Source organism: Cervus elaphus, chromosome 30, assembly GCF_910594005.1.
Source record: "Cervus elaphus chromosome 30, mCerEla1.1, whole genome shotgun sequence".
NCBI lineage: Eukaryota > Metazoa > Chordata > Mammalia > Artiodactyla > Cervidae > Cervus > Cervus elaphus.
In genome coordinates, this window is record NC_057844.1 from 69137496 (window position 1) to 69152589 (window position 15094).

A 15094-nucleotide genomic window follows, 5' to 3' on the forward strand; every position below is an offset into this window, starting at 1 on the left:
CCTGCTCCTTGGACAGGAAGAGTGACTTCAGATTCACTTAATTCTCTGTGTTCAAAAATGAGTTCTTTCCTCCACAGATGTTTTGCTTGTTGGTATACGAGCCTGCCTTTTGTATCTGCTTTTTCATCCCTGGCCCCTTTTTATTTACTGCTTAATCCTCTCTCTAACTGCTCTCTTCTTTTCAAATTTGTAATTCCCACCATTATGTGAACCAAGAACTTCCATATACACAAGCTGGATTTATAAAGACATAGGAACCAGAGACCAAATTGTCAACATCCATTGAATCATAGAAAAAGCAAGAGAATTCCAGAAAAACATCTGCTTCTCCTTCATTGACTACACCAAAGTCTTTGACTGTGTGGATCACAATGAACTGTGGAAAATTCTGAAAGAGATGGGAATACCAGACCATCTTACCTGTCTCCTGAGAAAACTGTATTCGGGTCAAGAAGCAAGTTAGAACTGTTGCTGGAACAAGGACATGGAACAAAGACTGGTTTCAAATTGGGAAAAGAGTATGTTAAGACTGTGTATTGTAACCTTCCGTCAAGATTCAGTCAGTAATGAATCTGCCTGCAATGTAGGAAACCAGGGTTTGATCCCTGTGTTGGGAAGATCCCCTGGAGAAGGGCATGACAACCCACTCCAGTGTTCTTGCCTGGAGAATTGCCATGGACAGAGGAGCTTGGCGGGCTACAGTCCATGGGGTCCTTAAGAGTTGGACATGACCAAAGCAACTAAGCACAGCACAGCACATCAGGCTGTTTATTGTCACCCTGCTTATTTAACTTATATGCAGAGTACATCATGTGAAATGCCGGGCTGGATGAAGCTCAAGCTGGAATCAAGATTGCCAGGAGAAATATCAGTAACCTCAGATATGCAGATGACACCACTTTAATGGCAGAAAGTGAAGACAAACTAAAAACCTCTTGACGAAAGGGAAAGAGGAGAGTGAAAAAGCTCAACATTCAGAAATAAAGCTCAACATTCAGAAAACTAAAATCATGGCATCTGGTCCCATCACTTCATTGCAATATATGGGAAAACAGTGCAAGCAGTGACAGATTTTATTTCCTTGGGCTCCAAAATCACTGCAGATGGTGACTGTAGCCATGAAATTAAAAGATGCTTGCTCCTTGGAAGGAAAGCTGTGGCAAACCTAGACAGCATATTAAAAAGCAGAGACATTACTTTGCCGACAAAAGTCCATATAGTCAAAGCTATAATTTTTCCAGTAGTAATGACAGATATGAGAGTTGGACCATAAAGGAGACTGAGTGCCAAATAATTGATGTTTTGGAATTGTGGTGCTGGAGAAGACTCTCGAGAGTCCCTTGGGCTGCAAAGATTTTAAACCCCGAGTACTCAGTGAAAGAACTGATGCCGAAGCTGAAGCTCCAATACTTGGCCACCTAATGCCAAGAACCGACTCATTGGAAAAGACCCTGATGTTTTTTGAAGATTGAAGGCAGGAGAAGGCAGCAATAGAGGATGAGATGGTTAGATAGTGTCACTGACTCAATCAGCATGAATTTGAGGAAACTCTTGGAGATAGTGAAGGACAGGGGAGCCTGGCATGCTGCAGTCCATGGGGCTGCAAAGAGTTAGACACTGCTTGATGACTGAACCACAACAAATACACTATATTATATGATTTTATTGATATAAACCATGAGCTGTAATAACAGTAAATATTATTCCATATGTTATTTAATATGTTCTGATGTGAATTAATGCTTTAAGTACAGTTGGTAAAACATTATTTAGACTGTACAAAGGTTTTTATTGCAAATCCCAGGAAAGCAGTTGTTTTTGTTTGTGCTTTCTTCTGCAGTTTAACAATATTTTTTTTCTTTTTTCTTTTCTATAGGATTTTCTATTACTTGATGAGATACCAGAGCTCCACCCTCAGCGGCCATTGGATGGTAAAAGGACAGTGGACGTGCAAGATGTCACTGCTTTTTGGGATGAGGTAACAAGTCCTCCATTCCAGGATCCTGACTGCTAACAGACAACTGTGACGTGGATTTACTGGAGAATTTTTAAATTTTATGCGTGGTGTAAAATGTGACTTGCTCATTTACTGAAAGTATGTTATAAAAATTCTCAAAATTGGCACTAAAGTTGTATCTAATGGAGATTAAGTATAAAATCAACCTAAGACCTTTGACTTATTGCTCTCTATGTCATTTTCAAGAGAGCTTTCAAAGTATTAGCACCATTTGAACTTAAAGTACATACATTTGTAATGTTAGCATTTACAGAAATGGACAGACAAAATGCTGCAGTGTGGAATGGGTTATCTAACAAATGCACAACTGTTTGTTAAAGAGGCTTTGGGGGGTTAGTGTACAATTTTGCCTTAATTATCAGATCACATTATTATACATAGAGTGAGACTGTGATCTGGGTCTTGGCTGAGGTAGGGTGGGGGTTCCCCCATCCTGAGCTTCTGGATGGTCTGTGCACTTTGTTGGCAGCCAGGGGCAGGGGGAGACAGCAGGTGGGAATAATGATCACCAGTGATTCCCAGTTAAAGGATTGCACTTGATGACAGGTTGACAGAGAACTGGTGATTTCCAACACTTGGTTTATTTGTTAGTTTCAGGCAAAGAGAAAAAACAACCAGGTCTGGTCTCAAGAAGCTGTCAGTATCGCACACCCAGTGCAGCCCCTTTACCGAGGGAAATGCTCCCCCCACCCCAGGTTTCGTGGTCCTCTGTGCTCACCCTCCTGTATCAGTGTGGATTAGTCAGGAAAACTGAATCCCACCGCGGGAGAGGGAGTTCCATGCAGGGAGTTAGTAACGTAGGTGATAAAAGAGGGAGAAAAAATTAGAAAGGGTAAAACAGTGGTGCATGAGACAACCTGGAGATTAGCAATGGTAGGAAGCTGCTCCCATCCCCGGGCTGGGGGGACTCAGGGAGGAGACACCTCCATCAGAGGGCCCACCCTCCAGAACAGAGCCCAGGAACCCGGCTGCTGTCAGAGTGGGGAGGGACCACAGAGCACATGTCCTGATTGTAGACTCATCCTGTCTTTCGTGCCTGTAACTCTGTGGTGCCACCTGCATCGTGTTCACCTGCTTCTGACTCAGCCCCTGTAGTCCCCACAGTCAAGACAGTGGTTTGCTCCCAGATACATGAAACCACATCCCTGTACCTTCTGTCCATGGAGACTCATACACGGTGCCTGCCCTTCCCTGATGGTTTCTCCTATTTTAATATAGTAGATTTATCTCCTGCTTGCTGTTTCTCGGCATAATGCTCTTGAAGCATTTATAGAAAGCACCGCTAAAATTCCATTTTAAAGGCCACTTTATGTGAATGCTAACACATACTTTATATGACTCATTAGCAGATTTCTTTTTTCCCAGGAAGCACATAGATTTATCTATTTATTTTTTGTAGATTTATTTTAAATCAGTTTGATATATGATGCAGATTGGTTCTGCAGTTTTTAATGAACTGAAATAAAGTATCTATATACAACCATATTTGCCTGTGCAACAAATATCTGTAAGGTAAAATAAGGGATTTTATTTTATTTTTTATTTATTTTTATTTTTAAATAAGAGATTTAGTTGTACTACAGTCTATGTGAAAAAATCAGGTGAAAAATCTGAAATGGTTTCTATATACCTTCTAACGTAAAAAAAAAAATCAAATTATTAATAACTCAGGGTACTAAACTGCTAAAGGAAGAGGAACAAGGCTGTGAGACTTTTCTTGTAAATTCTAATTCCATATTATGGTTTTGTTAGAGCAGCATTCAAAATTACAGGAGAGGCTTCATCAGCTACATTTTCACAGAAATAGCTACAGTGTTAACTTTACTGTGTGGCAAGGTATTCCTGTCTACCTAAATGACAATGATGCCATTGCAGCTAATATTTACCACCTTGGGAGAATGGAAATTCTGTGTATTCTCAACTGAATCTTGTATCTTATAGCACTTACTAAAAACTAATAGTCATGGCACTATTGTGAGGTACCTCGGTTGTTACTACTGAGGGAAACACAAAAATGTAAGCCTGCCTTTCCCCAGAAACCTCTGAAGCCAGAGATTTTAAACAATTAAGGCCCTTGAAAACACTAGGGATATGTACAGATTTGCAGGGAAAAGAAACTCAAGCTGTACCAACAAGTAATGAAGAAATAGTAAATCTTCATTTTAAGAACCTTTAATTGTCTAAATGTAAGGAAATTTGGCTTAAGAAATGGACAAAAACAATTTGTCATTTCTTACCATAAAATATTGAAAACCAAGTGCTAAATTCAACCACTATAGGTTAAAGAAACTAAAACAAAAAAGCCTTAGTGACTGGAGCCTTAATGAGCAAAAGCTCATTTTAAATTGATTTGAGCCCCTGAACTAATCCTGTGTGTCAAAGGCAGGGAAGAAGGATCCCTCTAAGCCTGAGAAAACTAGTGCTTCATAAAGAAACTAAAGAAATGAAAGTATGCATGTTATCAAACCACAGGAATTGAAACTGGTAAAGGATGGGAGAGAAGAAAGAAAAAGTATGATCTGTTTACTCACGGCAATCATCATTAAAAATCCACAGTAATCTGATCAACTAAATTTTTTCTTAAATTACACTGCTCACATTTACTGTGTTAAAACTTAAAATGATTGTCTCATTAAAGAGTAAATGATTCTAAAACACCTTCTTTCTTGCCTTATAGAAGTTACTTTTCAAGAAAGCTTGGTGGAAATCTCTTTGAGGCACAACGGTGTTAGGATAATTTTTTAAAGTACAAAGGAAAGTAAAATGAAATCAATTTTATACTTTAAATAGCCATAAGAAAACTTTTGGGTGGTTCAATAGACGAAGGCTTTTGACTTAATATAACATTGTTTAAGTCACTTGGGCTTTGATTAAAACAGGGATGTTTTCAATTAAATGCTGACTGTTAAGTATCTTAAACCTGGTTTTTTACTACCCACATCAACAGTTACATCCTCAGACCAACTTTTCCCTTCTTTAATGTGAAATATCGAATCACCAAAATTTTAGGTTGAGTATACCTTTCAGTCTGTATTGAAGGCACTGTTTTTTAATTTCTCAATGATATAAGGTGCTTTACAAGTATGAACAATACGCTGCTATACTTTACTATTTTTCTTGTTTCTATGTAGAAAAAATTACTGTTATTAAGCACAAAATTTTGCTCTAAGGTCACTAAATTTATGAATTTATTCCACTTTGGAAATGATAGCCCAAAATCCACCTGGTTGATGCTCCTTCAGCATATTCTTCTCAATTCTGGTCACCAAACTACATCCTGAGTTTGCATAAAAATAATTCAGCTTTCAGGCTTTAAAATGACAACATTTAAACTGCCAAGAGAGTCATGGGGTTGTCTGTACAGGACAGTGTTTTCCATCACTTACAGAGTCACAGCTGACATGTCAAGAAGAGAGAACCTAATAACACAGCAACAATCATTTAAGGTAAAAGAAGACACAAGGATTCATGAAGAATATTTTAAATATTCCCTTGAACAAAGTGATTTAACTGATTCTTCTTCAAGGGCAATGCTCATATGGGAACAATTAAAGGTCCTAGTATAACATCTTCCACATGGGACATATTGAAAGATAATATTGTTTCAGTTAGTCACACTCCAGTCCTTGTTAATTTAGCAGGTCTGTTTTCACAGTGTAGTAGTTTTGTTTTTTAGATCTGCAGAATTTATAGAGAAAGAAAATTACACCCTGTACACCCGAGACAAAGACATTTCCTCCAAAGAAACTGGATGTGTCAAAGGCAGACTTTGGCACAAGTTGGGAGGTCGGAGTTAGAGTGGCGTTAGTTGTACCTGATGTGGTCGCTGTGGTGGGAGCTGAGGAGGGGAAGGCAGAGTTGTGGTTTTAGAATTGGTTGGTGAAGGTTGGCAGTGGGCACAGAACAGAATTCAGCACCTGGCAGTCACTGATGTTGAATTATCTGAAGAGTAGCTTTTACCTTTCATTTATTCCCAAAGCAGGTAGTATTAGCAGCCTTAGCATCAAAACAGGAAACACATTTGTGCTTTTCACAGATTTCTGGTGCTAAAGAGGTTCTCCTGAGGAGTGGTGGTACTGGGGCTCTAGTGGTGGTACTCAGTAAAGCTGGGGCTGTAGTCACGTTCAGGGTCACGGTGGTTCCCTGAGCCGGTCATCACACAGAGCATGGCCAGGCAGCCTGTGGCCCAGAGCAGCGGGTGGGAGAGCCTGGACATCATGTCCTCCATGCAGGTGTTCAAGTGGACCTGGGGCACCCAACGCTGTCTGTCCTTCTGTCCCCTGCACCTTCCCCCCCGCCCCCAGTGTGTGCAGGTATCCATTGAATTTCTTTTGTACCAAACTATGAAGCATTTCATTTATTTTTTTTTCATTTATTTTTATTAGTTGGAGGTTAATTACTTTACAATATTGTAGTGGTTTTTGTCATACATTGACATGAATCAGCCATGGATTTACATGTATTCCCCATCCCGATCCCCCCTCCCACCTCCCTCTCTACCCGATCCCTCTGGGTCTTCCCAGTGCACCAGGCCTGAGCACTTGTCCCATGGATCCAACCTGGACTGGTGATCTGTTTCACCATAGATAATACACATGTTTCGATGCTGTTCTCTCAAAACATCCCACCCTCGCCTTCTCCCACAGAGTCCAAAAGTCTGTTCTGTACATCTGTGTCTCTTTTTCTGTTTTGCATATAGGGTTATCATTACCATCTTTCTAAATTCCATATATATGTGTTAGTATACTGTAATGGTCTTTATCTTTCTGGCTTACTTCACTCTGTATGATGGGCTCCAGTTTCATCCATCTCATTAGAATGGATTCAAATGAATTCTTTTTAACGGCTGAGTAATATTCCATGGTGTATATGTACCACAGCTTCCTTATCCATTCGTCTGCTGATGGGCATCTAGATTGCTTCCATGTCCTGGCTATTATAAACAGTGCTGCAGTGAACATTGGGGTGCACGTATCTCTTTCAGATCTGGTTTCCTCAGTGTGTATGCCCAGAAGTGGGATTGCTGGGTCATATGGCGGTTCTATTTCCAGTTTTTTAAGAAATCTCCATGCTGTTCTCCATAGCAGCTGTACTAGTTTGCATTCCCACCAACAGTGTAAGAGGGTTCCCTTTTCTCCACACCCTCTCCAGCATTTATTGCTTGTAGACTTTTGGATAGCAGCCATCCTGACTGGCGTGTAATGGTACCTCATTGTGGTTTTGATTTGCATTTCTCTGATAATGAGTGACGTTGAGCATCTTTTCATGTGTTTGTTAGCCATCTATATGTCTTCTTTGGAGAAATGTCTGTTTAGTTCTTTGGCGCATTTTTTGATTGGGTCATTTATTTTTCTGGAATTGAGCTTCAGGAGTTGCTTATATATTTTTGAGATTAATCCTTTGTCTGTTTCTTCATTTGCTATTATTTTCTCCCAATCTGAGGGCTGTCTTTTCACCTTACTTATAGTTTCCTTTGTAGTGCAAAAGCTTTTAAGTTTCATTAGGTCCCATTTGTTTAGTTTTGCTTTTATTTCCAATATTCTGGGAGGTGGGTCATAGAGGATCTTGCTGTGATTTATGTCAGAGAGTGTTTTGCCTATGTTCTCCTCTAGGAGTTTTATAGTTTCTGGTCTGACATTTAGATCTTTAATCCATTTTGAGTTTATTTTTGTGTATGGTGTTAGAAAGTGTTCTAGTTTCATTCTTTTACAAGTGGTTGACCAGTTTTCCCAGCACCACTTGTTATAGAGGTTGTCTTTTTTCCATTGTATATCCTTGCCTCCTTTGTCAAAGATAAGGTGTCCATAGGTTTGTGGATTTATCTCTGGGCTTTCTATTCTGTTCCATTGGTCTATATTTCTGTCTTTGTGCCAGTACCACACTGTCTTGATTACTGTGGCTTTGTAGTAGAGTCTGAAGTCAGGCAGGTTGATTCCTCCAGTTCCGTTCTTCTTTCTCAAGATTACTTTGGCTATTCGAGGTTTTTTGTATTTCCATACAATTTGTGAAATTCTTTGGTCTAGTTCTGTGAAAAATACCGTTGGTAGCTTGATAGGGATTGCATTGAATCTATAGACTGCTTTGGGTAGAATAGCCATTTTGACAATATTGATTCTTCCAATCCATGAACACGGTATGTTTCTCCATCTGTTTGTGTCCTCTTTGATTTCTTTCATCAGTGTTTTATAGTTTTCTATGTATAGGTCTTTTGTTTCTTTAGGTAGATATACTCCTAAGTATTTTATTCTTTTTGTTGCAATGGTGAATGGTATTGTTTCCTTAATTTCTCTTTCTGTTTTTTCATTGTTAGTATATAGGAATGCAAGGGATTTCTGTGTGTTAATTTTATATCCTGCAACTTTACTATATTCATTGATTAGTTCTAGTAATTTTCTGGTAGAGTCTTTAGGGTTTTCTATGTAGAGGATCATGTCATCTGCAAACAGTGAGAGTTTCACTTCTTCTTTTCCTATCTGGATTCCTTTTACTTCTTTTTCTGCTCTGATTGCTGTGGCCAAAACTTCCAACACTATGTTGAACAGTAGTGGTGAGAGTGGGCACCCTTGTCTTGTTCCTGATTTCAGGGGAAATGCTTTCAATTTTTCACCATTGAGGGTGATGCTTGCTGTGGGTTTGTCATATATAGCTTTTATTATGTTGAGGTATGTTCCTTCTATTCCTGCTTTTTGGAGAGTTTTAATCATAAATGAGTGTTGAATTTTGTCAAAGGCTTTCTCTGCATCTATTGAGATAATCATATGGTTTTTATCTTTCAATTTGTTAATGTGGTGTATTACATTGATTGATTTGCGGATATTGAAGAATCCTTGCATTCCTGGGATAAAGCCCACTTGGTCGTGGTGTATGATTTTTTTAATATGTTGTTGGATTCTGTTTGCTAGAATTTTGTTAAGGATTTTTGCATCTATGTTCATCAGTGATATTGGCCTGTAGTTTTCTTTTTTTGTGGCATCTTTGTCTGCTTTTGGAATTAGGGTGATGGTGGCCTCATAGAATGAGTTTGGAAGTTTACCTTCTTCTGCAATTTTCTGGAAGAGTTTGAGTAAGGTAGGTGTTAGCTCTTCTCTAAATTTTTGGTAGAATTCAGCTGTGAAGCCATCTGGTCCTGGGCTTTTGTTTGCTGGAAGATTTTTGATTACAGTTTCGATTTCCTTGCCTGTGATGGGACTGTTAAGATCTTCTATTTCTTCCTGGTTCAGTTTTGCAAAGTTATAATTTTCTAAGAATTTGTCCATTTCATCCAAGTTGTCCATTTTATTGGCATAGAGCTGCTGGTAGTAGTCTCTTATGATCCTTTGTATTTCAGTGTTGTCTGTTGTGATCTCTCCATTTTCACTTCTAATTTTGTTAATTTGGTTCTTCTCTCTTTGTTTCTTAATGAGTCTTGCTAATGGCTTGTCAATTTTCTGGTAGAGTCTTTAGGGTTTTCTATGTAGAGGATCATGTCATCTGCAAACAGTGAGAGTTTCACTTCTTCTTTTCCTATCTGGATTCCTTTTACTTCTTTTTCTGCTCTGATTGCTGTGGCCAAAACTTCCAACACTATGTTGAATAGTAGTGGTGAGAGTGGGCACCCTTGTCTTGTTCCTGATTTTAGGGGAAATGCTTTCAATTTTTCACCATTGAGGATAATGCTTGCTGTGGGTTTGTCATATACAGTTTTTATTATGTTGAGGTATGTTCCTTCGATACCTGCTTTCTGGAGAGTTTTAATCATAAATGGATGTTGAATTTTGTCAAAGGCTTTCTCTGCATCTATTGAGAAAATCATATGGTTTTTATCTTTCAATTGGTTAATATGGTGTATTACATTGATTGATTTGTGGATATTAAAGAATCCTTGCATTCCTGGGATAAAGCCCAGTTGTCATGGTGTATGATTTTTTTAAATATGTTGTTGGATTCTGTTTGCTAGAATTTTATTAAGGATTTTTGCATCTATGTTCATCAGTGATATTGGCCTGTAGTTTTCTTTTTGTGTGGCATCTTTGTCTGGTTTTGGAATTCGGGTGATGGTGGCCTCATAGAATGAGTTTGGAAGTTTACCTTCCTCTGCAATTTTCTGGGAGAGTTTGAGTAAGATAGGCGTTAGCTCTTCTCTAAATTTTTGGTAGAATTCAGCTGTGAAGCCATCTGGTCCTGGGCTTTGTTTGCTGGAAGATTTCTGATTACAGTTTCAATTTCCTTGCTTATGATGGGTCTGTTAAGATCTTCTATTTCTTTCTGGTTCAGTTTTGGAAAGTTATACTTTTCTAAGAATTTGTCCATTTCTGCCAAGTTGTCCATTTTATTGGCATAGAGCTATGCAGCATTTTAAAATTAATTATCTTGTTCTTTCAAGAGCTTTATAACATGCTCACAGACTTCTGTGTAAATTGCACTGTAGTCCAGAACACCCTGTTCTGTTGTCCTGGCCTTGCCTATGGAAGGATTGTGCCCCTTCCTGGGGTCGTTAGTCATTAGGGCTGTCATGTTAGGTCATGGGTGAGAGAGCCCTCGAGGGGAAGTGGAAGATATTGGGGTTTCTGAGAGAAGCTGAGTCTGAATGAAGTCCCTGCTGGGTTGGGAGGTGGGAAACAAACAAGAGCTCTGTAACCTGCTCCCCTAGACAGCCAGTTGGGCAGGTGTGGGGAGGTCTCAGGGACCCAGGTCTCATTCGTGGAATAATAGTACCTGGTCTCAGTCTTTAAGCTTTAAAGTAAATGATCCAGGGCCTTCTCTGATGGTCTCGTGGTTAAGAATCCACCTTTCAGTGCAGAGGATGTGGGTTCCACCTCTGGTTGAGGAACTAAGATCTCATGCTATGGAGCAATTAAGCCCACACACCGCAACAAAGACCCAGTGCAGCCAAAATAAAATAAATAAATAAATGGTCCTGTGGGAGCCTCCAGATCTCATGGGGCAGGGGTTTTGAACTGTGTCTGCACAGAGTGGGGGCTCAACTGATGATTTTTGTGAGTCAGTGTCCCCCGACCTGGATAATCAGTGGCGGAGGGGACCCAGCAGCCATGAACTGTTGAGTGCTGCCCCCTTCTGTTCACCCCAGAGCAGTGCTGAATCCTGAAGCCTGAACAGGGAGGGAACTCAGTGGCTGGCCCTGAGAGACTGAGGGCCTGCAATAGGAAGCTGATGTTTGTAGGTGGTTCACTATTTTGTAGTCATAACTGAGTAAAAAGTAGTAATGTTGTAATCCTAAGTGTCATACAGGAAGAAAGGAGTGGAGAAGCTTAAAAAGTATTTCTTGTGTATTAAAATCAAGCTTCTTGTTGATAAATTGTCATTTCCCAAATCTGAAACTAGCTTTTTTGGTGTTGAAAAATCATTGTCATTTTTTTAAGTATGTGAATCTTATATAATCAGTTCAGTTCTTTTCAGAAAAAAATTTCAATTTGAAGATTATTCCGACTTTTAATCCAGACTCTGTGCTTTTAGTTTTTAGGGCATTTTACTTAATCACATGTAACCACTCCTTTTTTTTTTCTTGACACAGTGGTTACTGACAATTTTATTAACACTTTGAATATGTAAAGACACATGCACACACCCTTAAGTCTCCCAGGAATACAACCTGTGATCAGCATGATGAGTACTTTGTTCTTCTCCCTCACATTGGAATGTGTGCTGTTGCGTGTACCTTCATGTTTTATGTTTTTCTTACAGTAGAAGTACTCTATTGCTCCTATTTAGCCAGGACAGGTAATGCATGTACCACATATGAATTTGAGGCTATATCACTTTATCCTATGATGTCATAATTAATTTCTTTATTCCACCTTGTTTTGTTGTTGGTGTTACATTAGAGCTCTCGTTAAGTGAGAGCTTTGACTGTTACATGTAAGAGTTAATTTACCAACAGTGACTTCTTCATATTAAAGTTCCCCTTTCCTTGGCTGAGCATTACTGAGTTTCATTCTTTATCAAATGAAAATGGAGAGATTTGTGGAGATTATTATTATATTTATTTATATTATAAATTGTTTATTAAAGTGCCATGTGCTTATGCTGCCACCTTGTGGAGATTAATGAGATAGACAGTTAAAACCAAGGGTCATGATGAGAACTTGAAAAGGAAGTGAGTGTTAGTTGCTCAGACCACTCAGGGGTCCTACTGTTTGTGACCCCATGGTGTGTAGCCCACCAGGCTCCTCTGTCCCTGATATTCTCTAGGCAGGAATACTGGAGTGGGTTTCCATTCCCTTCTCCAGGGGATCTTCCTGATCCAGAGATCGAACCCAGGTCTTCTACATTGCAGGTATATTCTTTACCATCTGAGCCACATGATTAAAAACCTCCCACACTGAATATTCTACTAAGTACATTATTTTTAAAAACTAGTGTGCATCCTTCAGTTTGCATTTCAGGCAGGTGCCTGCTCACCTCTATTGTTTAAATTCTGTGGGGGTCTAGAGCTGTGTCCAGAAATCTGGTAAAAGAAGGAGGCTTCCTAAAAGTAACTAAAACTTCCTCAATCCCCCAAAGAGATGGAGTTGGTTGAAAAGGCCTCCTGGACACAGTATATTGAAATAGGAAGGAGAAAAATGTTGGTTAATGTTAGCATATCAATAGCTATTACATTATTTTCTCTACTTTCTAAAGTAAGTTGTGTGTTACTTTATTGAAATGGGTACATTTTTATAAATTTTAATTTGCAGGAATCAGAAACCCCAACCCTACAAGGACTTTCCTTTACTGTCAGACCTGGTGAACTGTTAGCTGTGGTTGGACCTGTGGGTGCAGGAAAGGTAAGTTGTGATGCCTTTTGTCAGCTCAATGCAATACCACAGCCCCTGTTAAACACTCAAGAGTGGAACCCAGAGCTGAGTGTGACACAGTTTGAATTGGCTGTATCTAGAACGGTGTTTCTCTAGGTGTGTTTGATGGAATATTTGTTTTGTAAGAAGGTTTTATGGCCAGATAAATCTGGATAAATGCACATTATGTTTTCCTTCTTGGTGCTTTACGTTGCTTAGTTGGGAACTGGTTGTCAGGAATTTGGACGTCTCAGTGATGGAGATTATTTATGTGACAGCTGTTCAGGTTGGATGGAGACAGTGGGGACTTCTTTTTGTCACGGCAGCCCCTCCAGGAAGTCTGGAGGTGGTGAAGGCTCTTCTGGGAAGCTCTGAGCGTTTCCTCACGTGACTTGACTTGGTCCCATCAGTGCACATGTAGTGAAGGTGCAGCCACGTGCTGGAGATAAAGGCACAGACTTGAGCAAGACCCCGACTCTCTGCCTTTCAGGGGCAACCAGGTTCTGGGACAAGACAGATACACAGGCAGGTTATTTCAGCCATGTGGTGAGCACTCTGATGGTGTGGACACAGATACATCATTTATGTGTGTTACAGGAGATGTGAAGGACATGTGTAGGTGCACTTAGTGTCCTGTGTTTTGTACAACAATATACAGAAACCTAAACATGGGATGTGTACAGGAGAGGGTGATGATTTCTTCCATGGAGGACTTTTAAAAAATTTATTTAATTGGAGAATAATCACTTTACAATATTGTGTTCATTTCTGCCATGCATCAGCATGAATCAGCCATAGGTTTACATATGTTTCCTCTCTCTTGAACCTCTTTCCCACCTCACACGCCATCCTACCCCCGTAGGTTGTCACAGAGCACAGGATATGAGCTCCCTGAGCATGATGGACTTCTACTCTTCAAATACAACAACCTCAGAGTTCTTTTAAATAATAATATTTCGATATATTCTTCACATATAGATTAAAAGTTTTTTAAAATTGATTTGGTTGCATTGGGTCTTGGTTGCAGTGCATGATATCTCTAACTGTGGCAAGTGGGCTGAGTTGCCCTGGGGCATGTGGGATCTTAGTTCCCTGACCAGGGGACCAGGGATCTAACCAGAGCCTCTGGCATTGGAAGTAGTTTTGTCTTATTTTTCTGCAGTGTTTATTATCTGAATGTAATTATTATTTTTTTAACTTTTTATTTTGTATTGGGGTTTAGTCAATAAACAATGTTCTGATAGTTTCAGGTGAACAGTGAAGGGTATATGTCAGCCATACATATACATGTATCCATTCTCCCCCCTCTCCCATCCAGGCTGCCATGTAACATTGAATAAGGTTCCATGTGCTATACAGTAGGTCCCTGTTGGTTCAGTCAGTTCAGTTCAGTTGCTCAGTCATGTCCGACTCTTTGCGACCCTATGGACTGCAGCACGCAGGCCTCCCTATCCATCACCAACTCCCAGAGTTTACTCAAACTCATGTCCATTGAGTCGGTGATGCCAACCACCACCTCATCCACTGTTGTCCCCTTCTCCTCCCACCTTCAATCTTTCCTAGCATCAGGGTCTTTTCAAATGAGTCAGTTCTTCACATCAGGTGGCCAAAGTATTAGAGTTTCAGCTTCAACATTAGTCCTTCCAATGAATATTCAGGATTGATTTCATTTAGGATGGACTGGTTGGATCTCCTTGCAGACCAAGGGATTCTCAAGAGTCTTCTCCAACACCACAGTTCAAAAGCATCAATTCTTCAGTGCTCAGCTTTCTTTATAGTCCAACTCTCACATCCATACATGACTACTGGAAAAACCATAACCTTGACTAGATGAACCTTTGTTGGCAAAGTAATGTCTCTGCTTTTTAACATGCTGTCTAGGTTGGTCATAAGTTTTCTTCCAAAGAGTAAGCGTCTTTTAATTTCATGGCTGCACCATGTAGTCACCATGTTGACTACAACAGTCACCCTGTTGGTTATCCATATTAAATAGAGCAGTGTGTACCTGTCCATCCTGAACTCCTAAACTGTCCCTTCCCCCTATCCTGGAAGGTGGATTCTTAACCACTGGATCATCAGGGAAGTCCCCACATAGCTTTCTAAGAACAAGTGTTTCTCAAGTATATGATACCCATATGCAAGAAAAACTGCATTAAACATCAGATACAGAAAGTACACATCATGCTGGTCTGCTCTGCTAGTGAAAGATGTTAAACATTCTTAGTCTTTGCTGAGTAGAGCACTTCATTTGGCAGAAACTCAGGCAGAGTGGGTTGTTACAGTGTTAATATTCCTTATCAACTTT

The 15094-nt window shown here is 39.7% G+C and overlaps 2 protein-coding genes across 2 annotated transcripts in view; both read left to right on the plus strand.

Annotated features, from left to right (window-relative positions):
* The window catches only part of LOC122687096 (ATP-binding cassette sub-family C member 4-like), an 860243-nt gene that overhangs the window by 356846 nt on the left and 488303 nt on the right, over positions 1-15094 (plus strand). The gene's annotated exons all lie outside the window — the stretch shown is intronic.
* Positions 1-15094, plus strand: part of LOC122687099 (ATP-binding cassette sub-family C member 4-like) — a 170144-nt gene that overhangs the window by 29437 nt on the left and 125613 nt on the right. The window contains 2 exon segments of the mRNA XM_043892539.1: positions 1877-1978; positions 12691-12780. Of these exon segments, the coding sequence (XP_043748474.1) occupies positions 1877-1978; positions 12691-12780 (192 nt within the window).